The 24,857-nt window shown below is 40.9% G+C and overlaps 1 protein-coding gene across 4 annotated transcripts in view; it reads right to left on the bottom strand.

Moving 5' to 3' along the window:
- Positions 1-412: 412 nt before the first annotated feature.
- The window catches only part of gtf2ird1 (GTF2I repeat domain containing 1), a 44,241-nt gene continuing 19,796 nt past the window's right edge, over positions 413-24,857 (bottom strand). For 2 of the 4 annotated variants that reach the window (XM_050038729.1, XM_050038739.1), the window contains exons 8-27: positions 23,640-23,723; positions 22,739-22,922; positions 16,511-16,536; positions 15,726-15,852; positions 15,491-15,534; positions 15,141-15,221; positions 13,798-13,968; positions 10,339-10,392; positions 9,789-9,869; positions 9,128-9,311; positions 8,126-8,187; positions 7,236-7,307; positions 6,816-7,083; positions 6,324-6,352; positions 6,172-6,219; positions 5,994-6,071; positions 3,303-3,495; positions 2,911-2,948; positions 2,713-2,822; positions 413-1,452 (exon numbers count right to left, since the gene is read on the bottom strand). In XM_050038729.1, coding sequence (XP_049894686.1) covers positions 1,384-1,452; positions 2,713-2,822; positions 2,911-2,948; positions 3,303-3,495; positions 5,994-6,071; positions 6,172-6,219; positions 6,324-6,352; positions 6,816-7,083; positions 7,236-7,307; positions 8,126-8,187; positions 9,128-9,311; positions 9,789-9,869; positions 10,339-10,392; positions 13,798-13,968; positions 15,141-15,221; positions 15,491-15,534; positions 15,726-15,852; positions 16,511-16,536; positions 22,739-22,922; positions 23,640-23,723 — 2,003 coding nt within the window. In that variant the 3' untranslated portion in view covers positions 413-1,383. The remainder of the gene's footprint in view (positions 1,453-2,712; positions 2,823-2,910; positions 2,949-3,302; positions 3,496-5,993; positions 6,072-6,171; positions 6,220-6,323; positions 6,353-6,815; positions 7,084-7,235; positions 7,308-8,125; positions 8,188-9,127; positions 9,312-9,788; positions 9,870-10,338; positions 10,393-13,797; positions 13,969-15,140; positions 15,222-15,490; positions 15,535-15,725; positions 15,853-16,510; positions 16,537-22,738; positions 22,923-23,639; positions 23,724-24,857) is intronic. The other 2 variants (XM_050038748.1, XM_050038756.1) reach the window with 2 other exon arrangements.

Here is a 24,857-nt window from a genome sequence, read left to right as displayed (position 1 = left end):
GTAGCCCATCTGCTTCAAGGTTGGACAAGGTGTTGTTGCTTCAGAGATGGTCTTCTGCACACCTTGGTTGGAACCAGTGCTTATTTGACTTCCTGTTGCCTTTCTATCATCTTGAACCAGTCTGGCCATTCTCCTCTGACCTCTGGCATCAACAAGGCATTTTGGCTCACTGGATATTTTCTCTTTTTGGGACCATCCTCTGTAAACCCTAGAGATGGTTGTGTGTGAAAATCCCAGTAAATACTCAGACCAGCCCGTCTGGCACCAACAACCATGCCACGTTCAAAGTCACTTTTAATCACCTTTCTTCTCCATTCTCATGCTCGGTTTGAACTTCAGCAGGCCAACTTCATGTCCTAAAGTCTAAATGCATTGAGTTGCTATACAATAAACACAAACAACAAAATGAAAGTGCAAGGCAACACATTTTATTTCAAAGGCCTAATTGGCGTTAAGGTACAGCATATTAAATATCGTTAGTCCAGAGACAGTCATTGCAGAATAACATACCATTCTTTCCTTTACATGATACATTCAGGCTGACTTTAAATGAGATATTTTACATGTTGTTAATGTGGTGCTAACAAAGAAAGGCTGTTTACTGAAGGTCTTGTGTTTACCGCAGGTACTTCCTGTCGCCCGCGCGAGCAGAGGTTCTACCTGTCAGGCAAACGTCGAGTCCGTTTCGTCTCCTGTAATTTCTGATGGCTTGCGGTCGCCACAGCGCCCAATTAAGACACTTCACTGCTGCTGTTTAATTTGATTTCAGCGGTTACCTGTGGTTACTGAGTGACTAGTAGCATCTGCGTTAGCGTTGTGGTAGTTCCTCGAGGAGCTGTATAACAGAATAATGTATTTTACATCCCTGCACATAATGTTATATTTCAATAAATATAATAAATAAAAAGTACAAATATCTGAATATTATGGAACCAGATCGTTATCAAAGACATTTTTTTGTCAGTAATACATTGCAACCAAATGCTGGATACAACAACATGACTCAGTGGATGGACACGTCAGAAATGCAAGGGCAAATAACATGACTTCAGTAATGTCTTCAGAAACAATATTACCGTCATGATCAGCTTCAGAAGGAAAATAAAAAGTGACGTCTGTCCTGCCGGCGCTGTGAGGAGGTGGGAGACAGAGAACAAGCTTTTTGCCCTGCGACATTTTTGATCCACATACATTCTGTTGTTCCTCAACACTCAGGACATCATTCACAGAGTCACACCTTCAGCTCTCTATACTCAGTCTGGAGAGATCGTTTAGTCGTAGCACTCTGACAAAGTGTTAGTGTCGCATGTGGAGTCAAGAGTCATGAATATCACTTTGACACACTCCGCCTTTTATCCCTTTGCTGCAGTCCAGGTTCGTCCTTCAGTAATTGACTTTCCCGGGAACCTGCACATTCACTCCGCTGTAGTCCACCATGTACATGGGCCACTGCTGCAGGCACACACACACAGACACACACACAGACACAATGATAGAGGAAAGTCAGTCGTAACAGTGGAGAAAATGCTTTCATTTGTACAAAGAGGTTGTTGACCTTGCCTCAAAACTTAATATTCGGCTTCAGTAGTTACAGTTAAACACACGGTCCTATCGACCTGGAGATTCTCACTCAGAAGTGAAATGAGATAACAGCTTCAAGCAACACTGGACTGCACATTTTGAGGGAAGCATCAGTGAAGTGTTTAAGGAGATGTCTGGAGTTATCCTGTAGTTTTTTCTTCAGGGGGTCTACAGGTAACAGACACTTAAATGTGATGCTTTTTAAGACCTTTTGAAGGTTAACTTTTGCCAACAGACAAGTGCAAGTTTAAAGTAAAAAGACAATTTCTGAGGTTCAGTGGTTTAAAGATTTCGAACATCAGAAATTAAAAGATGGATAAATGAAATTAGATAAAATGTTTTTGGAAATGAGACCTCACAAATCCAAATTTAAGACTGTTTAATGACTTTTATTTATACAATTGATTTTCAGACTTTTGAAGGACCTGCAGACACCCTGTTCTTATTGTCAACAAATTCCCTGAAAGGCCAAAATCCAACGCTGAGTTAATCTGTCTCTCGATACTGTTGGTTCCTATTGACTACACGAATCTTAGGGCCCTGACACACCAGACCACAGGTCGGCTGCTGGTCAATGTTGGGCCATCGGAGTGTCTGTTGCCCTTGTTGATGCAGTGTGTCCCCCACCGTTGCCTCTCATCAGCCCCTGTCTGGTTTTTTTTTGGCTGATTGAGCATGTTGAATCAGCATCAGTGATGGTGGAGCCTGTTGGTGATTGATTGGCAGTTCAGCTCAGCGCAAGAGAAGAGAAACGCAAGTGAGGAATGTAAATGAATGAACGAGCTTAAGTCAAGAGGGAGTGAGACTAAAACAAACTTGTTACATGAGGAGAGATTATTTTTCCTTAGCCATTGTGCTCTTCAGCAGAAACGTTTCCTGATGGTTTTTGTCATTGTTCACTGGCGCACGGTAAATATGCTCTGTTCTTTGAACACTTTTATTGTTATTGTGCTAACTGGCTAACTAGCGTCAAGACGGTCTTCTGGTTTCCCTTTCTGAATGATGAATACAGACTACCGCTAACACTCAGCAACTCACACCCAAACAACCTAGATTGAAAAACAGCACTACAGGTACGAGGGACACACATTATATTACATCAATCACTGGTTCATCATTTTCCAAACTCACCATGACTGGAATCTGATTGGTTGATATCCCCAGGTCAGAGGAGGCAGGGACTCGGTTGCTCTCCTGGACTCTCTTGCGCTTTCGTCGATTGGTGGATGCGTCTGTTCCTACTGGAGACACATAACGGTTTTTGCTTCCATGTGGCTTCAAAGCACTGAGCTCTATTTCTACTAGCATGAGGAATTATACAACACCTACCTGTGTTACAAGCTTGGCTACAGATTTCTGCAAAAGGTCTGTGTGAGAGAGAAAAATCACGGCAAAAACAATGAGGTAATTCACATTCGAGCACTGTTCAGACTGAACTCATTTCATACCTAAAATTCTGCTTGAGGTAAGTCTTTGCCTCCATTCTTTCATCACAGCTTAACTGCTTCAATGTCAAAATATTGTTCACTATTTCATATTATTTACATTTGCTGCTGAGGGAGATTTATTCTCTGACATCTCAGAGGCTGGATTTAAATCCCAAGCATAAATAAACCATAATGAGCTTAACTACCAGGAGGCGAAACCCTAAATTTGCACTGGAATATACAACGTGGTGACAGCGAGCAGGCTGCTGAATATTCAGGTGTCTCAACACTCACTGTAGCTGGCTCTTGATGTTGAATGTTATTTTATCTGCGGCTTGAAGGATTTTCTCCAGGCACACGATGTCGTAGGTGTTGGGGTTTCGGAAGGGGATGTCATCTGGAAGGCCACTAACTTCTACAGACTCTGGACTGCCTCGGATTAGCTTGTATGGGACCACGACGGAGCGGTCTAAGCCCAGAGCCTCACCTGAACACACAGCATGACAATGTGATCAAAAACACAAAGCAAGGCAGAAATTAAGCTTTTTGGTCAGCTGCAAAGAGCTGCTGACAGGAGGACAAAAAGGCTTCATGCTGCTTGTTTTTACCAACAGTTCTACAACAAAAATACATGCAAATGTTCTTCTAAATAAAATGTAAACGCAGGTCTTCATCTGAAAAACTAGTTTATGAAATTGGTCCAGTACTGAGGAAGAGGGCTGCAATGTAACAACTCTGAACATGTTCACACTGTCAATTTATGTCCACTACAGGTGTTTGTTTTGCCACTTAAGTGTCAGACAACATTATGGAAATTTAACCGAAAACAGACAAGAATTTGCAACTGCCAAACACACCAGATTCCACTTTGGGTGCTTTCACACCTGCTCTGTTTGGTTCGGTTAAATCGAACTCAAGTGCAGTGCCATTACAAACGAACTCTGGTGCGGTTCGTTTGTGGTGAGAACGTGTTCCAACCTCAGTCTGAACCAACTGCAGTCACATGACACATTGTTTGGGTTAAACATGAGCATGTTACAGTCCTGGAGGATTATTAATGTGCACCTCCTCCTGTACTGCCTTAATATGCACATTCAGCACATCCAATGCATCAAAACATTGTTTTCTAGTTGGAGCCGCGCCTCGTTTTCAAACTGTATGGTTTGACTAAAATGAACAATGACAGCAATATAGTCCACGATGAGCAGCGCTAAAATCAACCTGCGTAGTTGTCCCTCCATTGTGACATTAGAAAGTGTCACATTTATCTTGCAAGTGTACTCTTCTTCAATGTTTTGTTTACTTCCTGGATTTTTCCCACATGGAAATTCTGACCAATCAAGAGCAGCTTTCTCACTCAAGGCATTTGATCTGGTCCGCTTGTAAATGCTGCCGTGAGAACATGAACCAACTCTAGGCAATTATGCAGCTTTGTGACAAAATTAGTCAAAAAATTAACTCTTGGTCTGAAAGCACCCTTAAATTAAGAGTAATTTTAGCATGGGGTGAACCAGCATATTTTCACTTCTAACTGGGTGAATTAAGGGTTTATTCGAACCAAACCGGAGTTGGTGACTGCTGGAACGATGGAAAGACAAATCGAGATGTTTTTATGAGTTCTATTTGGTTTCTGTTTACTTGAATTCAGTGTGTTTTATGATGACAAAATTACTGTTTATGTACATGTAGTCTGGTGGGTTTTACTATAACAATTTTGAGACTGTTTCTGGTTAAACAAAACGGATCTTGTTCTTAAATAAAAAGGTGTATCTCTGTAGGGATCCTTTCCATAAACTGTCAAACACTGATAATAATCTGAGCCTGTCAGTGGTGAAAACAAGCACTTTTAGTGGACGTAATTGACAGTGTGAAGATGCCCCTAATGGTTACATCGCAGCTTGGACCAATTTCATTAAATGTTGTTGCCATTAGTCACTTACATTTGACTGATGGTTGGGCACTCGACACTTTTAATAAGTGTCACTCACCAGAAATGACGGATTTTCATCAGAAAAAAGCTGCTTGACACTTCTGTCATGCACCTGGAGAATTTTGTTATGTCGCGGACTTGTCATACAGACCAGAATAGAAGTCTTGTACCAGTACAATGAAATTTTTAGAAACACAAACAAGTGACAACCCAGAAAAATACCTCAATCACATCACCAATAACTAAAAATAAAATAAATAATCAATAAAGGCTCTTGCAGTCTGTTTCGTAGTGTCACTCACATCACCATGGAGATAGCAGTTTTTAATCCACATCGACTCCGACCTGCGTTCAGTGTCTCCGTCAACACAAGCAGCCGTCGTCTGTCTTAACCAGGCTGACTGACAGCAGACATTTACTGAACCAAAATGTTGTTTCTGTCAGCGCCACTGGAAGAAATTAACAGTGCTTCTATCGATTGATCAATTGATTGTTTTAAATTCCCAGCCCACTACAGCGAGTGAGGGGAATCTGCCGCTCACAGACAGACTGGCAGCAGCCGAATCGATGAATACACAGTTAATTAGAAAAATTTAAAACACACATATACAGCTGGATATCTGTGTGATTTAAACAGCTGTCTGTGCAGATTACACTTCACTTGATGCGACAGACTCGGACTCTGGTTACCATGGAGACAATATAAAGCCTTTCAGTGAAGCAGATATTAAAAACGATGTGCGGCTGTTAAATTTCTTTCGGATGACATTTAACAGAGGTGTCGGGTGCCCAACCATTAATCCGGCTTTAGACGCATGAACACGGGAAGATAGGGTCCATTTTGAAAAATACCAAATTTACCATTTAAGTAATTCAGGGAAGCCAACAGTAGCTATTGATCACATGTAAATGACCATGCAGAAGGAAAATGATACAACTGTTTAGTGCAAACATACAACAACATTCAGCCCATTGTTCTTAGTCATTGAAAGTCAAATATTCACTGTAACAAAAACTCAAGTTGACGTATCACACAAGAATCAAAGTCTACTTACCATATTTCTTGTTGAACAGTTCCTTGACTTGCTCTCGAAGGACTACTTTCTCCCCCATGCGGTTAATATCGTCATCATCTGTCAGGTGGGGAGAATCAAGTTAATGACAACTTTTAAAATAAAGTTCCTGATGACGCATCAACAGGAAAATGTCTACTGTAAAGCATTTTCTACTCACCACTTATTGAGGCGTAGGCCTTCTTTAGTAAAGTGACGCGTCGAGGTGCTGATTAAAATGATACATTGTATATTATTATTAATATGACATAACATTAGACATTGTGATTATTTATTCAGATTTTTTGATTAAAAACCAAACGGTGTCATTACCTGGTTTTGGAATGAGTCCTTGAAAAGGTCTGCAAAGAACAAAGTGATGAGTCATCCTTCAATCATGTTAAAGATTTAACAGATAAAACAAACATTTAAATACATTTCAGCGGGAATAAATTAAACTTGAGGGCCGACCTTGAGTAGTACTCAAGCAAAGATATTGTCAAGACAGGCCACAGTATCACAGCTAAGGGGAATTATTTGGACCAATTAAAGGAATACTCCCCCCATTACCATTTGTATATCAGTTACTCACCCCATGTCACGTTGAACGGTGAACAAAAATTCCAAATACAAAAATTCTTGATAAATTAAAGTCATAGGAGTCTGGGTTTCACAACAAAACCATATTGAAAGCCCCGTTTCCACCGAACACTTTCAGTGTGGTACCTTTGGAACCAAAATAACCCTTTGGACATGGTACCTAGACCTGGGAGGGACAGAAGAAGTCGCCAGTGTTTAAGTGATCATGTGACTGGTGATTCCCACCTGGTGATGGTAAAGCTGATTTTGTCAGCGACCGCCAGGATCCTCTCCAGGTTCTGGGAGCCGAAAGTGCAGGGCTTCCTGAAGGGGATGCCGGGGGGAAGGCCCTCGATGATGACCGAGTCTGGGTTGTTCTTGATCCTCTTGTAAGGCACTTGGACGGGGTACTTGATGCCCAATGCCTCCCCATACTTCCTGTTGAACAGATCTTGGACCTGCTCTCGCAGCGTGTTGGCCAGGTCGATCCTGGACAGCTTGGACTCCAAGCACTCTGGAGACGGAAGAGAGAAGAGAATTCCAACATGCTGTGTTTGATTGGAGTCTGCTGTAGTTAGTCAGCATATTACCCAGTTTAACTTTGAAAGTGAGGTTGATAAACTGTTCAGAACACAATGGCCCATTTATGTATGAACCTGATCGTACCCGAAAAACCAGGTCTCTTAGATATAGCTGCAGTGTCATCTGTTACTGGTGTTGCATCCTTGGCATCCAGCTCTGTGGAAAAAAAACATTTAAAGGTTAAACTTTTGTTTTTGTTGCCTCTTAAGATTTACTGGTGACAACAAACGTTAAGAGCTGCTCCTTGTTCCAGCAGCTGAGCTTTGTCACAAATAAAAAAGGTTGAGATAGCTGCAGGAAATCCCTGCAAGGACTTTCTTTTTCCCCTTAGAAGAGCAGTTTTAAAAATAGCTCGTGAACTGGATTTAACCTCATAATTTCAAGCATGCAGAGGACAGAGCAAATAGCATCTTAAACCTGCATTATGAGCTTTCCAGATGGTGGAATATGCAGAATATTCCACCACAGCGCCCCTCCTCCCTGCTAAGATAGTACTTTATCTTCAGAGTGTTTAATATTACAGTATGTATGGCGACATAATTATAAAATATATACTGCATGTACAGCAGGATTAAAAATTACTTTGCTTATGGGTTCAGTTTCTTGACCTCTACGAATTTTTATTATTCACAAAAATTTCGCTGTCAACAAACCCTCAAAAAGATTACACAACTGCCAGCACTGACCTACTAAGAATCACATGCTTGAATCCCAAAGAATCATGGTCAATGTAGTGTCCTGACATGCTGGATTTAGAAGCTATTACAGTGGCTATATTTCTTCATTGGGGCTTTTAGGGAATCTTTTCATTTTATTGCAGAGGGTTGGTAATTAAAATGACTCCCTGATATTGTTGCATTAAAAAAGCCTTCCCATCAGGCTGGAAAGACTAAATGATGATTTTAATGTCATTATTCTGTTATTTACATTTACATACACAAGCCAAATATAACACAAGTATAAGACGGACATACCTGAATCACAGATGGGCATGGAAGGCAACTCTTGTTTTACTTGCTCGGTTAACAGCTCAGGCCTGGAGACAAACAATTAGCACAATTTTTACAAAGCTGTGAATGAATCCCTTGATTTAGGTGTCACTTCCTTGTCTGAAGACGACCTTGTTTAACATCTAATACGAACATTTTCCCTGTTTTAATCCTGTGTCCCTGTGTTAATTATATAGACTGTATGATTAATCGATATGACTACAGTGACATCACTCATTTGTGTGTGGACTGCCGTCTTGAAACCTTGAGTTTGGCAATTTGTTTTGACGACTTGTTATGTGTGTGACCCACCGTGCAAGATTTAAAAAGCAGCTACTAGCAGTTAGCGGCTAACTCAAAGAAGAAGAACAGTGGCCGAGGTCTGGGAGCTCCTTAACCTCTGAGCGGAGGACGAGATCAGCCGCCAAATAACAGAGAAGCTAAATGATGGTTATTGCCATGTTATGGTTTATGAAGCGCTGCCTGTGACGCCTCTTTTGGTTCTGCGATGCTGGCACGCTACTTAAAATGATGCCACTGTCATTTGGTCCTGTGTAAAAATGCAAAGGAGGCATAAAGAAGGGACTTAGTAGCGGCTCCATAGCACGATCTTTGTGTAAAAAGGGCCACAGACACCCTGCCCGTCAAGCGACCCCGCCCTTAAATATGAGTAATTTTGATCTTTATAAAATGTAAACGGGTGAGTTATAAAAAAAAGAATTGTGCCCCCCATACAGTTGTCATGAATGTTAAAATCAGTTAAAATCAGTTATCAAGACAAAACCGTTTCTTGTTCAAGGCTGTAAACATGTTTATTTCTGCTATAAAGTTGGACATTTTAACATGAGGGTCTCAGAGGTTGAATATATGTCAAATATATGTAAAAAAAAAAAATCAGTTCCACTATATTTTTATATCAAAATCTCTGTCCTGTCTCCTCCTTCTCCTTAACATGCATGTTATTGTGCTATTTTTATGTGCTCTCACCTTTTAATGACAAACTGAATCTGACTGCTAGCAGCTAAGATCTTGCGCAGTTTGGCCGCTCCGAAACAGTTGGGCCTTCGGAGGGAGATTCCCTCTGGCAGCCCGGTGACGCACAGGTCCTCTGGGTACATCTGGAACTTGGAGTAGGGCACCTTGGCTGGTTCAGGCAGGCCCAGAGCCTCAGCTGCGGAAGAGGAGATGGCATATAAGTTCACTGGTTGCTTATTTGCTAATACAAGTAAGGTCTTAACAAACAAACACTTTCCAACTGTCACATAATTGTTATGCACAATCACCACTGCTCATTGTTACAGTGCTGAGATGTTTTGATCAGCTGTTTCCTTCGTACAGCAGCTAAAACTCCAACTCCAGAATCCTGAAGCTTGGCACATGAAATTGTGATAGATCTTTTTCATCTCCTTTAATTTGCCCCACACTTATCAAACTGATTCTGATGTGTTAAATTATTGAGAAAACTTAAATGTTATAATATAAATATTTGAAGAGGCTATAAAAGCTTAACTTTGCACTTGCTGTACACTGGTAAAGGGTGTGTTCACGGAGGAGGAGATAAAAGTCTTACTGCAAAATGAATGGGCCCGAGATAACTTCCTGCCCTCGTATGAATGAGGGTTAAACATGGCGTCCACAGGTAGCTTACCATACTTAATGCTGAAGATGCTCTCCACTTGTCTCCGAAGCTGAAGAATCATTTCACCAATGTCCTCCACCAAACTCCCTGCTGAACGAGTCAAACACACGAAAAACATTTTCACTGAGAGCGTTAAAGGAGAATTATGATGTGAGGGCAGCTCGGTTAGTGGGAGGCTTCCCACCTGTGATCAGAACAACTTTTCCTCTCGCCAACTTTATTTTGATTAATTCCCCCTGCCCTACGCTGGCCTGGTAATGACAAACTGACTGTGTGGTGTATTAATCACCACAGACCATAACAAATGGACACAGGAGGGAAGAGTGGTGAAAAGTTGCAAAAATGGGGAAAAAAACCAAAGTAGAAAATCTTTTTGAGGTGGATGTGACTAAAAGCTTCAAATTAACTGTGCTGCACCTGAGGTAAATGCAGATAACATATCTACATGTTCAAAACTGCAGTTCAAGCAAGAGCGTAGAAGAAATGAACTTGAAGATCATGAAAATAGCCTTTATGTCAAACAAATAAAGGTGATTTTATGCGCATCTGTAACATGTACCTTCAGAGGATCTTCTGATGCTCTGGGAGGCCGCACTGGGTGACAGAGCTTCAGCTGCAAGATGAGAGACAAACATGAGGAGGGCAACACATACAGCTGCTTTCAAACCATTGCAGAAAAAAGAATTCAGATGTATGATATATTATTCAGGTAAAAAACAAAAACAACGTTGTTAATGTCTTGATGGTACACTGTTAACTGAGCTCGTGAAAAACATCGGTGGCTTTACAGCAGTCATGAGCTTATAGTGACTAAAGCAGTGATTATTACATTTCTAAAAATGTAGCTGGTGTATAAACAGGGGAAATATATAAGCTGCAATAATTCAATATTATCATCCACTGTACTATATTCTGGGCAAACTGTAATTAAAAACTCACAAAATAAGCTGTTACTTTTACACCTGTGAAGAGTTTCCTCTGATGTACAGTTAATTGCATTGAACATTGGTTTTTTTTTGTACGTACAACACCTGCAAGTAAGATACAGCAATAGAGATATTCATTACAGCCATGTTGTTTAATCCGACAATAAAGTGCCGGAACTGAACTTTATTAAGTTGACAAATGTAGTATATGATATGGTGCCATTTTTGGACTGCATTAACCCTATGAAACCTGGAGCAACATTACCTTTCCTGTTCTGCTTTCAGGCGCCGTTCACAAATATTCACACATTTGATAACTTGGTAAGAAATGTCACACAGAATTATTATAATTTTGAAGCACTCTTTCCTTATAATTTCCTTGTTTGTTTGTTATTAACTTTCTTTTTTTTAAACTAATTTTCTAATTAGTACTAACTTACTTAATAATTTCTTGGGTCATTTCTTCTGTCGTTGCTCATGACCTTCTTCCCATGTTTTTAAAAGAAATCAAACCAATGTGCTCAGGTTTCCAAGGGTTAAAATGCAAAACCTTCCTCACTCTTTGTTCATTAATAACTTTGGACACACACACACACACACACACACACACACACACACACACACACTTTATGACAGTTAATAAATTGACTGGTGTATTCAGATCTGGAACGGTGACTGAGGAGGTATCACTCTTTTGCAAGATGTCTTCACCATCAGTAACATAAACAGCCCACGGATATCGGAGTCAGCCCTGTTAACTTCAGATAAAATCCTAACAACAGGCTAAGAACTGATTGAATATTGTGTGGATGACTGTTAGGTGTCCCCACTATGATTTTATGTCAGTGTAGTGATGTGGAACAGCTTGTTACATTCTCTGGCTTGGCGCATTTGATCAGCAACTTAGAAACCTCCTCGCAGGTAATTCTGGTATGTATTATTATATTCCAGTCGGCCTCTGTGTAGAATCAAGTCATGTTCAACCAGTCTGTTAGTTTTTCTTCTGTAGCATCGTTTTCATGCTAAATTATGCAAGAAGCACTTGCCACTGACTGACAAGAATCCATTATTTTGTTTGTAAATGCTGTCTGCCTGAGTGGGACACCTTCACATCGTCTACATATATAGAGCTAATGAACTTTGTTTCTTTAAGGCTCATTTACACTCCCTTTACGTACGAAAATAGTTTCATCCGTTTCAAATTTTGTAAACGTCACTGCCTCAGACTTCTGTGCGTCCTTTATGTTGGCATAGATACAACCAACAGGTGGCGCTAGAGGACAGAGTCATAAGTTTCACACCACAACAAACAAGGCGACGGTGGAGGAGGTCATAATATTGTAGCTTTAAACAGAAGTAGCACTGTAGACGGCAGTGGTCTGTGCAGCCATGATGAATTCCTTTCAGTATTTTTCACTATATATTATTGTCTATTACCAATTTTTTTTCCGTTCCGCCATTGTTTAAATTTCTTTGTCGTCTCCTACGATCTTATCTTGCTTAGTGGTACCGCTCCATTAAGTCAGTTTCCGTAAGCTTTCAGAAAATGTGCACAAATACAGACAGGATTAACGCAGAGTACAGACAGAAAGCTCCGTCTGTCTCCGTATCTAACACTGAGCATAAATGAGCCCTTAGCATGACTCCGTCTGTGTGAAACCTCAAAAAACCCTATTTTCCTCAACTACGTGTATGTATATAATGTACAACAGCCAAAAATGACACTTAAATAAAGAGCATGTAACAGCAAATAATTCTAAATGTGACATTTGCTGCACTTACCTCCATTTTCTTTCCTTTAGTGGTCATTTGTGAAAGAAAAGAAAACTTAAACAAAGCACAATCAAATCAACAAAATAAAACAAAATGCCTCCTGAAAGCATCGTAAGCTAACCCAAGATCACATCGAGTAGACTCTTCATTCTCTGTGGCATTGTTATAGCTCCATCCAAATATATCCAAATATAAAAACAAATGCCTCATTAATATGTTGATTTAATTTATAAAAAGACATCTAAACGTCGATTTTGTTTTTAGGAGCTTTTAGCATTTAATTAGTAGTTTTACACACATGCTTCTGAGATATCCCGACGACCCAAGGACTTTTACGCAGCCATCCATTAACTTTTATTCAATGCCTGTTTGCAAAGAGCAGCTTAAAGGGTAAGTTCACCAAAATGACAGTACAGATTTATGCTGCCACCCCAATATAATGGAGGTGAGCTGATTTTGTTTGTGTTGTTCACAGCATTGTCAGAAATCTCAGTGACACATGTTGTATCTCAAGTATCTGCTAAGCTCAATAAGAAAATAGGTTTGTAGTTTAGGTGAACTGACCCTTTAAGGTGAAAAATGAATAAACAAGTCACTGCTTGTGTATTAGCACTTGATAAATGAGGCTTTTGCGGTTTAGAAAGAGAGAGCAGTCTACTCAAATGTCTTGGTATCTTTACTCTAGTCACCTGTGCTTTAAAGGTGAACAGTTTGGTGTTAGATGGAGGGAAGATTTGGGAGTATTGAAAGGATCTTTGAGGAGCAGTTTTGTCTCTAACACATGAACTATCTCTAATCATTCTGGGGCTGCAGGACTACAGGACGATGTAACTCAAAATCAGGAAATATGCACAATGCATCAGTCTTAATATCTTAAATGGCAAAAAATGACCACATGGAAAGTTTTAATATACATAATGACTCAAAGACTCAAAAGCAGAGACAGTCAAACAGCTGATGCATGGTGCTTTTTCACAGATGAGAGCCAGTATTTGTAGTGGGAGAAGAGAAGGGCTACAGTGGTCCAGAGTTGGGGAGTGGGGATTCTTAAGGTTGGGGGTGTAGCTACGAGTGGCTGGGGAGGTTTAGTCGTGGGGCAGTGGGAGAGTGGATGAAAAAAGTATCTGAGAAAAGTGTTTTCATACGTGTGGCAGCTTATCTAGCTCCCTAAAACACAGCCAGAGTGTGGGGTGGCAGTGGTTGGCGCTGGGTGGCACCACGGTGGCTGTAAGGGCTGTGGGTGGAGCTGGCATTCCGGGGGGCTGCGGTGAGAAGGAGGTAGATGAAATGGAGGTGGGGGCTGACGGGGCTGAGGTTACCTGCGTGGTTTTCCATTTGGTGATGGGGAGCAGAGGGAGCAGGGGGGACAGAGGGAGCAGAGGGCGAGGCTGTGGCTGGACACACTGCTACTGCTGCTGCTGCTGCTGCTGCTGCTGCTGCGACCGGCTCGGCCACAGACTCGCTGGCCTCCTCCCCACTTGTACCAGCGTCTGGAGAAACAAATGTACTCATGACCTTCACAAGCTTTTTACAAGTTTCACTGTACACAACATGAGAGCAACAGGAAATATAAGGCTTCCTGTGACAGGGTGATATTTCCTGTGTTGCTGTTTTTAGTTTGTTACAATGTAATTCTGATATGGACAGGTTTTATACAAGACGAAACTGATCAACGTTTGACATCTGATATTGGTTAGTCCTCATCCTTAAAGTCTTTAATCTTGTAAAAGCGAAACATAAAGTGCAGAAAAAATTCACCTGGCAGATAGCTCCAATACTTGGGGAACTTAACAACCTGTAACCTGGAGCTTCCCAAAACCTGAACTTGTAAGAACTGGCAAGGCTTTTGTTTTGGGATCTGTTTGTGTTTCCACTGTGTTTTATGATATAAATCATCGACCAAAAGGAAAGTCTGTCCAGGGGCAGGACTTGGCAAAGGGTCAATTCCCCTCTTAAAGGGGTCACTAAGTTCCTGTACCTTCAGTGTGACAGTGACATTCACGTAATATGGTAAACTAACACTAGATATCAAACAAAAGCCAGAGACTGTATCGTATTAAGTTGTTACGAGCTGTTAATTCACCACATCTAAGCAGAAAGCAGAAGATGACATTATTTCTGAGCCCTACGGGACAAGGGCTCTCTTCTTACGGGCAGCTGCCTCTGTGTCTGCAGCTGCCTGTTCCACAGAGCAGCGTGACAGTGAGAAGCGCTTACTCTGCAGCAAAATCCGGGGACGAAAACATCCCCAGAAGCACACTGCACATTGACTGGCAAGAAGAACAACAAAAAACATGGACTGCTTGACAATCTCAGTTGACTGAGGGGTCTCCAACTGATGATTCTAATCTCTGACTTTCAGAAGGCAGCCCTAGGAAAATGTCTGAGTGTGTGGTCTTCATTTCTTTCTTATCATATGCCAAGCTGCTGCCTATGATGTATCCACTGCAACTGTGGCTATCAGCACTTACCAGATGTCAAAGAGACCATACTACAGTCTTTCTGAGGACATCATAGCTTTACATTTCAGACTAGTGACACTGTATCACACACCTGTGATAGGTCTGTGATATTCTATGAAATCTGCATGTCTGGATACTCTGTTTATAATCTAAGTGAGCAAATTTCAAAGCTAATAGCTGTAAAGCATGTGCACACTTACCTGGCACTGTAACTTGAATGATTTCCCCATCTGGAGGCTCTGTTTTAATCCTTTTCAAAGGAATGCAATCTCCTGAAGGACCTGCGGGGATTGAACAGTTCATTCTGCCTGAGTTGCCATCAGTGTGCGGCTCTGTGTTTTATGGCTGCATTAAACAGATTTAAGTAGGTGATAGAATGTGTTTGAACTGACTGGACTGCAAAACATGGTGGGAGATTTTCTTGAGGGACTTCCAAGGACTGTTAACATTGCTTTAAAAGTTTCATTTGATACTCAGGGCTTAAATCTTTTGTTAAAAATCATTATGAACAATTTTTTAATAATGCGGGATTGCTTTTATTTGCACATACCTGCTTCACAGTCAGCCAAGGGACTCACACATGCACTCGCTGATCTGTGCAATTGAATAAAACACACTCAGGTGACTACCAAAATTACAAAACTGGTTCATTAACAATACATGAGCAATTTTGCTTTTGTTATAAATGCAATTAAATCTGGCTACATGCCACTATCCCATATTTCGACATTTTAAAAAAAGGTCTGCGGGGTAATGCTAAATTTCTGCGTGGGCTGTGCTCTGACCTGCTGCTGTGAGGATTGCTGACCAGCTCTGCTGTTGTAGGCGGGATGCTCAGATTGTCAAGGAAGCTGTCTTCAGGCATGGAGCCCAGGTCATGCTTGCCCTCCTCCCTTGCAATCTTGCCAGCAGCTTCAACAAACAAGACACAGAAGATAAACAAACACTGCATCCCATTAGCGAGGAACATCTGTGGGGTGTAAATATATAAATAAAGACTTGACAGATGAGTTTTCTGTTAGCCAGTTACTGTAATTAATTGTAAGGATTCTGACAAATATTGTACAGCTAAATGCCCAACTCAAGCCCCCACACAAAGCACACATGGAATCCTACCAAAATAATTACATTTTACCCAAAGTTCTCCTTTGAAAAGATGGAGATCATTTTTCATTTTAATGAAAATACAGGCTACACTTTGGCCACGAGCCAAATTACCTCTGATTTTGTTTCAGGCTGCATTAGTTTCAGCTGGGCATATAGAATAAACTGGAAACTGAGGGATACTGCCTGCAATACAGACACAAGTATACGCTACTATATGATGAATTTAGCCAGCTTGGATCCAAAGGTCGGTAAACTATTATCTCAGTTTGCTGCCACCGTTTTTTCCAAACAGAAACCTCACAATTCTAGAAAGACTGGCACATTTTCATGTATAATTAGAGACAGTGGCAATGAAAAGTCATACAGAGACGGATCAGCAGTGTTTTATTAATGAGGCAAAATCACAGCTCATATGCATGAGAAAATTGTATTAAAACAAAAACAAAATTAATCACACTCTTACCAGTGAAAATCCTTTCATCAAACATTCTGGAATATAAAAAAACACAGAAAACAGGCCATTAGTCACTGAGTTCAAAAGAGTGTTTCAGCTCTCAGGGCAGAAGTCATGATGCAAACCCTGTGCATGTGGAGGAACATATTAACAGCTTTTTTAAGCACATTAACCGCTCTTTACACAATCAGTTGCAGTCAAACAATCACGTAAATGAGTCATTCCTTTGTTGCCACTAAATCCCACTGACTAAAATTAGCTGTGTGGATGTGAACTGAACTCCCCCTCCTTCTGGTGCATGCTACTGCTCGGTCTGCCACCGAGACATTCCTCTCCTGCTGTGATTGTAATTAATCTTTACACACAACTATTCCTTTAAGTCATGTTTATTTACATCGATTTGTAGCATTTTTAGATTCAGATGAAACTTCTAAAACTGGTGAAAAAGGGTGCTGTTTATCAGTACTTTCCTCTATAATCATTGAGCTACCTGACCTTTTAAAGGGAAAACTTTATTTTTTTTTTCATCAATTTTTTTGTGTCAAAGTGACTAATGGGAACAACAATTTTTGAAATTGGTTGAGCTGCGAAACAGGCCGCATTGTAATCGTTGGGGTTATATCTAACTGCTGGGGGCAGCAGTAGCTCAGTCCACAGGGAACCGGAGGGTCAAGTCCCTATCCAGAGCAAATATGGAGTGTGGACTGGTTGCTGGAGAGGTGCCAGTTCACCTCCTGGGCACTGCAAAAGTGCCCCTGAGCAAAACAACGAACCCTCAACTACTCGGGGCCCCTGTTGCTCTGATATCTCTCCATTTAATGCATGTATAAGTCCTGTTTGTGCATGTGTGTTAGAGCGCAGCTCAGGACGCATTTTCGTGACCAAACCCGACCCGAGTCTGACACAGTTATAACCAAGCCCGGCCCAACCCAGACAGACTTTCTGATTTTTAAGTCCGAACCCGACCCGAGCCTGACGCAGTTTGTTACCTGACATAGTTATTGTTATCATGGTTACAGCTTGTCTGTTTACAGTGATCACCCATGGACAGTGTGTAAATGACCATCAAAAGCGTGCTGTTACGCACAGTCAAACATGCCGCACGCACAGCAGTGCAGCATATATTTTACATTTTACAAAACCAACTTCTTCCTTATCACCTACATTGATGACTAAATCGAAAAGCGTCCACACTGCTGATTTCCCTACATGGTTTTTCGGCAGTTTTAAACTTTCCTGACAGCAAGTTTTGTCTAGCGTCCTCCATTTTCATTAGTTCAGTCTGAATATTTACCGCCTCCTGTCTGAAATGTAACTATTGGCCTGTGTTGCGTTCAGGCGTTGTGCCACAGCACAACACAGCAGCATGTCAAGTTGGCCGAACCTGAACCGAACCCAGGCAAAATTTCTAAACTGTTATCCGAACCCAGCCCAAGTCGGATATCCACACTCTAATGTGCGTGTGTATTTCAGGCCTGTGAACATATGACAACAGAATGAAAAAACAAATGTACTCTTCTTCTTCTGCATCCATGTACGTCCAATTAAAGTGCTTGCTTTTGCCTCTGACGGGCTCAGGCTGACACTGAATTAAAAATCGAATCATGGCAGACTTTGTAATATTGGCAAATATATCGTTGTCCTCAGAATCGATATAATATTGCATTGTGGTGGAGCTAATAATTCACACCCAAGCTGATGGTATCCACAGCAATAGAAAATGTACGCTCTGAGATTTTAAATACCTTTAAGCCATCCAAACACAAGTGGACAGCCAAGCAAATCACCGTTACCACCTGTGTCAACCATGCCTCTCCAAGGCTTGCAGCTGGTCACTTGTGTTCAGATTTGATTGATGCCTATGTCACTTTGGCTAGAAGGTCAAAGGGCTCTGTGTATAGTTATTACATTCGCACTCTTGCCAGACATATTAGCGGTTATGTTGGTACAGCTGGTAAAGACACTGCTGAGCAAGACTACGCTCTACAGCCATTACACAAAGCTCATAACACTAGAGGCAAAACACACTGAGAAACAACACTGCTGTTATTGGTTCTTTACCAGTAAAATATAAAAAAGTAAAACATTTGAAGTTTGGTCTGAGGGCTGGTGATTTCTATATTGTTCTTCTACTGTTCTTGTTGTTCTTGAACAAATTCCACAAAATTATCCACACCAACAATGACTTGATCCTACTAATGATATGTTTTTGTGGATTCAAAGCCTGACACGGGAGCACAGAGCTCAGAGCTCAGTGTTTTTCTGGGTGACATGTTCCTTCATAATGATGAACATGGGCGCAGTCGTTTATTTTTAATTCAGTCCCACATACACTGCCCACCTGCTGTGAATACTCTCGAGAGCACCAAATGTGGACTAATGTGATGCCAAAAATAGTTCCAGACAAATACACTATTTACTGTTGTTTGGGTAACTTTTGCTAAAATCTACTGTGTCCAGCTGTTTGAGGAAATTAGTGAGCCTTTAAAAGTGGAAAGTATATATTTGTGAGTGAGAAGATTTATATCTTCAGTGGGAATGAACAGGCTTGAGGTTGAGTGACACAGACAGAGTAGGGATGTCGTAAAGTACTGAGGGACAGAATAACACGATGCTCATTTTGGTCTTTTCATGGGCAGTAAGAAAGAGTAACAGTAAGAAAAATATACAATAATGTCATGGCACACTAACAATCCTGCATGGTTCAAGGTCTCCTTATTGGCTGTCCTGCATGGCTGTGAGGCTGGGTGGGTTGGACTTACCTAGGGGTAGAGGCTGTTTTAGTTTGAAAGGGGGCGTGCCAAAGTATTTAATTTCTCTTTTCCACCAAAATTAACACAAGTAAACCCACTAAAAATAGGCTATAGACTCCTTTCCCATTACCAGTAGACCAGAGCTGTGTACATGGCTCTGCAGCAGACGAGTATGACTTTCTCTGTGTGTGCGTGTGTGTGTGTGTGTGCGGGTGTGTGTGTGCGGGTGTGTCATATTCGACGTCATGGACAGGCTGGCAAACAGGTAAGTAAACAGTAGAAAGCAGCATGAAAGCCTGTGAAAACTTCAACTTCTACTTCTATATCTCGTACTTATTCAGTCTCTCTTTCAAACTCGGTGCAAACTAATTTGGATCAATGTTTGAGCGCTGCTTGGGTGGAGATGGATGGCATTTTGTGGTGGAGTGTCATTGCATTTTGCTGGTTAAGGGGCTAAAATTAGCCCGTCCACTTGGGTGTTGCGTTTCCATCAATGCCGATCGGAGCCGGAGCTGATACATACTGTATCTGTGACAACTGCAGTCATTTGACTCATGTAAGAGTGTTGATTTGGACCTTTCCCATTACATTAAAAAGCCAGATGTTAGTGGGTGTCGTTGGGTTTTTTATGCAGTGGGAAAAGGGGCTTAACAGAGATGATTCGGACCAGGTGGGGAAGCGCAGTTGATGAGAGATTTCAGAGTGTTCAAGTTTTGTTCTAAGTTACTGTCTGCGTATAAAATCATAGACATATAATGTCTACTAATAAACTGCTAATGGAGTACCGACGCTATGCAGTGTGGACCATGGAGAGGAAGCTGACTAAGTGACAACCTTCAGATCAGTGCTGGGACAGCAAGGCAACAGGTTGGCCCACATCCCTTACCTCTAGCATGGCAGCCGAACGCTCGCTCTCTAGTAATATATTTAGGGGCAGTCAAACTATGGCAGCCCGAGAAGAGTGTTTGCCCTAGGTCATAGTATCAAGTGCCCAAGGTTGTGTTTACTCTAACAATAATGCCAGCCTTACTCTTTAGGATTGTTTCACAAATGTTAAGGGATCTTTTGATGACATAAAGTGTTGGAAAAGTGGGAATTCTGAAATTGCGGCCACTCTAATAAAAAGTCAGGGGATCACCAAAGTCAGTAAGATTCATCCTTTGGTGACCACAATCATGCCAAATTTAATCCATTTATTGCTGTTGAGATATTTCTCTCTGGACCAGATTATTTGACCAACTCGCCAACCACATCATCTTCCCTTGAGCACACTCCTCCAGTGTGGTTATGGGATTTTTATTATTATAAAAAAAGCCAGTAAATGTTGATCTATTTGCCCTTAATTATGAAATTGAACTGCCCACAACATGGATTTAAAATTAGGTTTTTATGACGTGATATTATCTGAGCATAATCAATAGCAAGGCTACAGCTCTAAATGAGAACAAAATTTTGGTTCCAGTTAAAGCAGCCAACCGTCATAATAAATGATCAGTTAGTTTAAAAATGAACGCAGTCTGTCAACAAAGAACATGCCAAAAAAGAACATCAGGGCCTGCATCTGGAACATCTCTCAATGACAATGGGAATGTGATGTAATTCTGAATTAATCACATTTTCAATCTTTCCTAATTCTATTAGCACTAATGAGCTGCCTGCAGGATTCGTTAAAAGATGTGTTATCTCAAACAAGGCATGGTGGCTCATTTAAATTAGCTTAAACAAATGGATGGAAGAGCAGCCGTTAGCGCAATATGCTGGAAAGGGAAAGTCATTTGGGACATGAATGGAAATGGTTTACCAGTCAGCGGGACGTACTGTGCTGAAGAAACAGACGTTTAACAGACAGATGGTATAGGCTGGCTCGCTTGGTGGCTGCTTATTAAAAATCTTTTTGAAATAAAAGTTTCTGAGACAATTCCATACTTTAGTTTTGTGGATGGTAATGAAGTGCCAAGTGGGTAAATCGGCAATCAGTGACTAAATTAGACTTAATTAGACATGGAAATGAACGGTTCCTTGAAAATCTACTCTGTGAATTACACCAGCCTAATACTTTAAATTCATCCCAAAGAATTATATCTGCCTAAAAAGGTATATCGTGCTGACAACATTCTAAAATAGCACTTTCCATATTGTAAAAATTGATTTGATTTGATTTTCCATGACTGTTTTAATATAAAGCTTGTGTAGGTGCTATATAAATACTGTGAAAGTACCAAAGCGCTCAACCAACAGAGAAATGCGCACAGTTTTCAGAAACTGTGGCATTAAACAAGCTGTCAGGACTTCCGTGAAGTTGTGATGTCACGACCATAATTTATAGACTGTTTTAAACTTGAAACATAAACATTTAATTCAAAACATATCTCATATCTACAGACCATAAATGTGAGAGCAAGTATGGGGGTGACGAGGCGTATAACCATCACATTTTTTGGACCTGCTGAAAGATATAATTGTTTTGGGGTAATATCTGAGGAGTCATGCAGGAAATTCTTGGGCTGCCGATCCCACTGACATGCCTGTCACTTTATTTGGGTGACCTGCCAGAAGGAATAACAGGAAATGACAGATACCTATTAAAAATATTTAAAGTAGTGGCAAAAAAAGCAATCACTTGTAAATGGCTACAAGTCGATCTGCCTGCTGTAGATAGCTGGCTTGAAATCATCAAAGGGATTCATAAGATGGAAACACTGACTTTCTTACTTAGATTGAGAAATGATGAGTTCAATGCAAGATGGACAAAATGGATACCATATTTTTTTGGAATAAGGAACGTGTTTGCTGGCTCAGCCCGCCTGTCCTTGTTGCTTCAAACGTAATTTACTCCCCTTCTGCTGTCTGCTTAGATCAGGGATCGGCAACCTTTACCATCAAAAGAGCCATTTTTGGCCAGAAAAGGAAAACAAAATCCTGTCTGGAGCTGAAAAACATATTTGAGCCTCATAATAAAGGTAACACAGCTTTCTGGCAGCACAGTGGTACAGTGGTTAGCATTGTCGCCTCACAGCAAAAGGGTTCCTGGTTCGAACCCAGGGTGGAGGAGCCCTAAGTCAGCGTGGCTTTTCTGCGCATACTCTGCACTAAAAAAAAAGGCTTAATAAAAGCTAAGTGCCCAAACAAACATAAACACTTCAAATGGGTCCCTTTGTATTTCCTGTTAGACTGATTTACAGTGTATGTGAATGACATCATCTGACAGCAAGTACACCTGACATCAAGCATTTGTCTGGCAATGCAGTTCCAGTGAAACGGTCTAAAGTGCTACCTCACTGTCGTTACAATCATTCCTTCAGCTGCAATCACCAATAGTGCAAATGTGGTAGAACCAGAAACACTGACCAATCAGAGAAGACTGGGCTTTTTTGAGAGGGTGGCTTAAAGAGACAGGGACTAAAATGAAGCAGTAAACGAAACCCAAAATACAAGCATGAACCTGAAATTTAGCAGAATGTGGAACCTTAAAAGCACCGGTTACCGTTTGACAATGAAGCGGATTCCATGGCGCTCGTCCAGGATGCGTTTGAGCTTGGGTACTCCATACGTGCAGGGTCTCTTGAAGGGGATCTGGTCAGGAATGCCAATGATCTCCACGGCCCCTGGGTCACAGGCTATTTTGCGGTAGGGGACAGGCACCATGTGATCTAGACCCAGGGCCTCAGCTGGGGAGACAAAACAATAAGCAACCACATGTTTAAGAAAAACAATGTGACGCTACTTAAATATTACCTCAACTATGAGTACAGCAATTGTGGTTCATTTATCTTAATGTATTTGTTACTCGACAAACATTAATTTGCACAAGGAGAAGCAGCCTCCGGTGGAATGCACACCCCATGTAAAGGTTTGGAGAAGTGAAGACATTCCAACTAAATGAGAAATTAAACTTTAAGGGAATGATAATCGGTGCTGTGGGCTTGGATAGAAATAAATCTGAAAACAGATCCCATGAGCCAGAATATGGGAATGCTTTTTCCTCCTTAATTTGTAGACACTGCTCATAATAGACACTAAGTATCCACTGAATAAGTGCAGTTGGACTGCTTACAAGCACCTTTTGAATGCTTTAAATAAGTGGCAAAACAATGCAAATATTTCCAGAAGTAAACTTGTAATCATCTGTATATTTCCTCTGGTTGAGCTCATTTTTTGTAGGAATTAGCAGCGTACTGTGCCCACAAATACATGTCTTGTGTAGGAAAAGATGATCAAACCAAAGCACTGACCCCAATCCATCAACATCCGTAGATACGCACAGAATCATCACTGTGCATGAAGAATTGCTTGAGGAGGCAGGGATACCTTTGCAAATCGCTGCCTTATATGTGATACTGATGCCCAAATAAAATTAAAAATGCAAAGTGAGAGGCTTTCCTTACCATATCTGCTGTTGAACAAGATCTGAACACATTCCCTCAACGTGTTGATGTCCTCAGTTTCCCGAATGAAAGAATCCCATTTTTCTGCGAGGAAAGAACCAACTCGTGTCAATGCTTTACATACAGTGACACAGAAACAGCCTTCTCTGATTAAAGTCTATCGGAGCTTTAACATTCAAATGAGCTTTCTTTCACTGGAGCGCCAAAGATCTGAAATTAATCTTCTTCATCTACTCAATGTCAACTTGGGAAATAAGTACAATCTTCTTATAGGATTACTCTTGACGTCTTAGTAGCTTAGCCCTTAATGGTTAAGGTTTAGTATAGTTTAGCCTTTGTTCAGTAAACAATGCTTGGCTACTGTATGAACTTGTAAATCCAAGCAGCACACAGGAGACAGAGGAGAACACAGGCGACGACGTGGAACAAAATGCACAAAATCCTCCTCTGGGATGGCAGATTTGAACTTCTATCATTATTCAGAATAGATAGATTGTGACAACATATTACAGCCCAACTGATGCTGAATCTTTGAGGCTGATCCTGCTGCTGACACTCTGCAAAATGTGTGAGCTTAACAGTTAAAAAAATAAACTTGTAAACGGTCCATGGTGGACAAACTATGTTGGTGTCACAGTTTATAATCAACATCAAACAAGTCTTTCTGCACATCAGTTTCTTGATACTTAACAGCCAACATCAAAGCTGATCTCAAAGATATTAACCACCGTATCAAACTGAAACTGTCACATTTAAGATTATCTAGATTTAAAATCTCATGGCACACTTTTTAAAGGAACAGTGCCTCATTTTCGGAAATGCTTATTGACAATAGATCGATACCTTTCTCACGTCTGTAAATATAAAGATGCCCGAGGGACACAAAATACTCCTACTAGCACCTGTAAAAGGTCACTAATTTCTTAATGTTTTGTGTGGATTCAAATACGAGATGTAAAGTGGAGGGTCCATCAATATGAAGTCTAACCCACAGAGCTATTATTTCTAGGGATGTCCCGATCCAGCTTTTTCACTTCCGATCCGACACTGATATTACAGACTTGAGTTTTGGCCGATACCGATACTGATCCGATCCAAGCGCGTAGTCATGTCATGTCAGTCATGTTAGAAAAGGTTTGATCAAGCGATATTACTCTAACAAGAACAACTACTTAATCAGGTTAGTTAGAATGATCCACAACAGCTGGTATGAGAAAC

This window comes from Epinephelus moara, chromosome 3 (genome assembly GCF_006386435.1).
Source record: "Epinephelus moara isolate mb chromosome 3, YSFRI_EMoa_1.0, whole genome shotgun sequence".
NCBI lineage: Eukaryota > Metazoa > Chordata > Actinopteri > Perciformes > Serranidae > Epinephelus > Epinephelus moara.
This window is presented reverse-complemented; position numbering and strand designations above follow the sequence as displayed.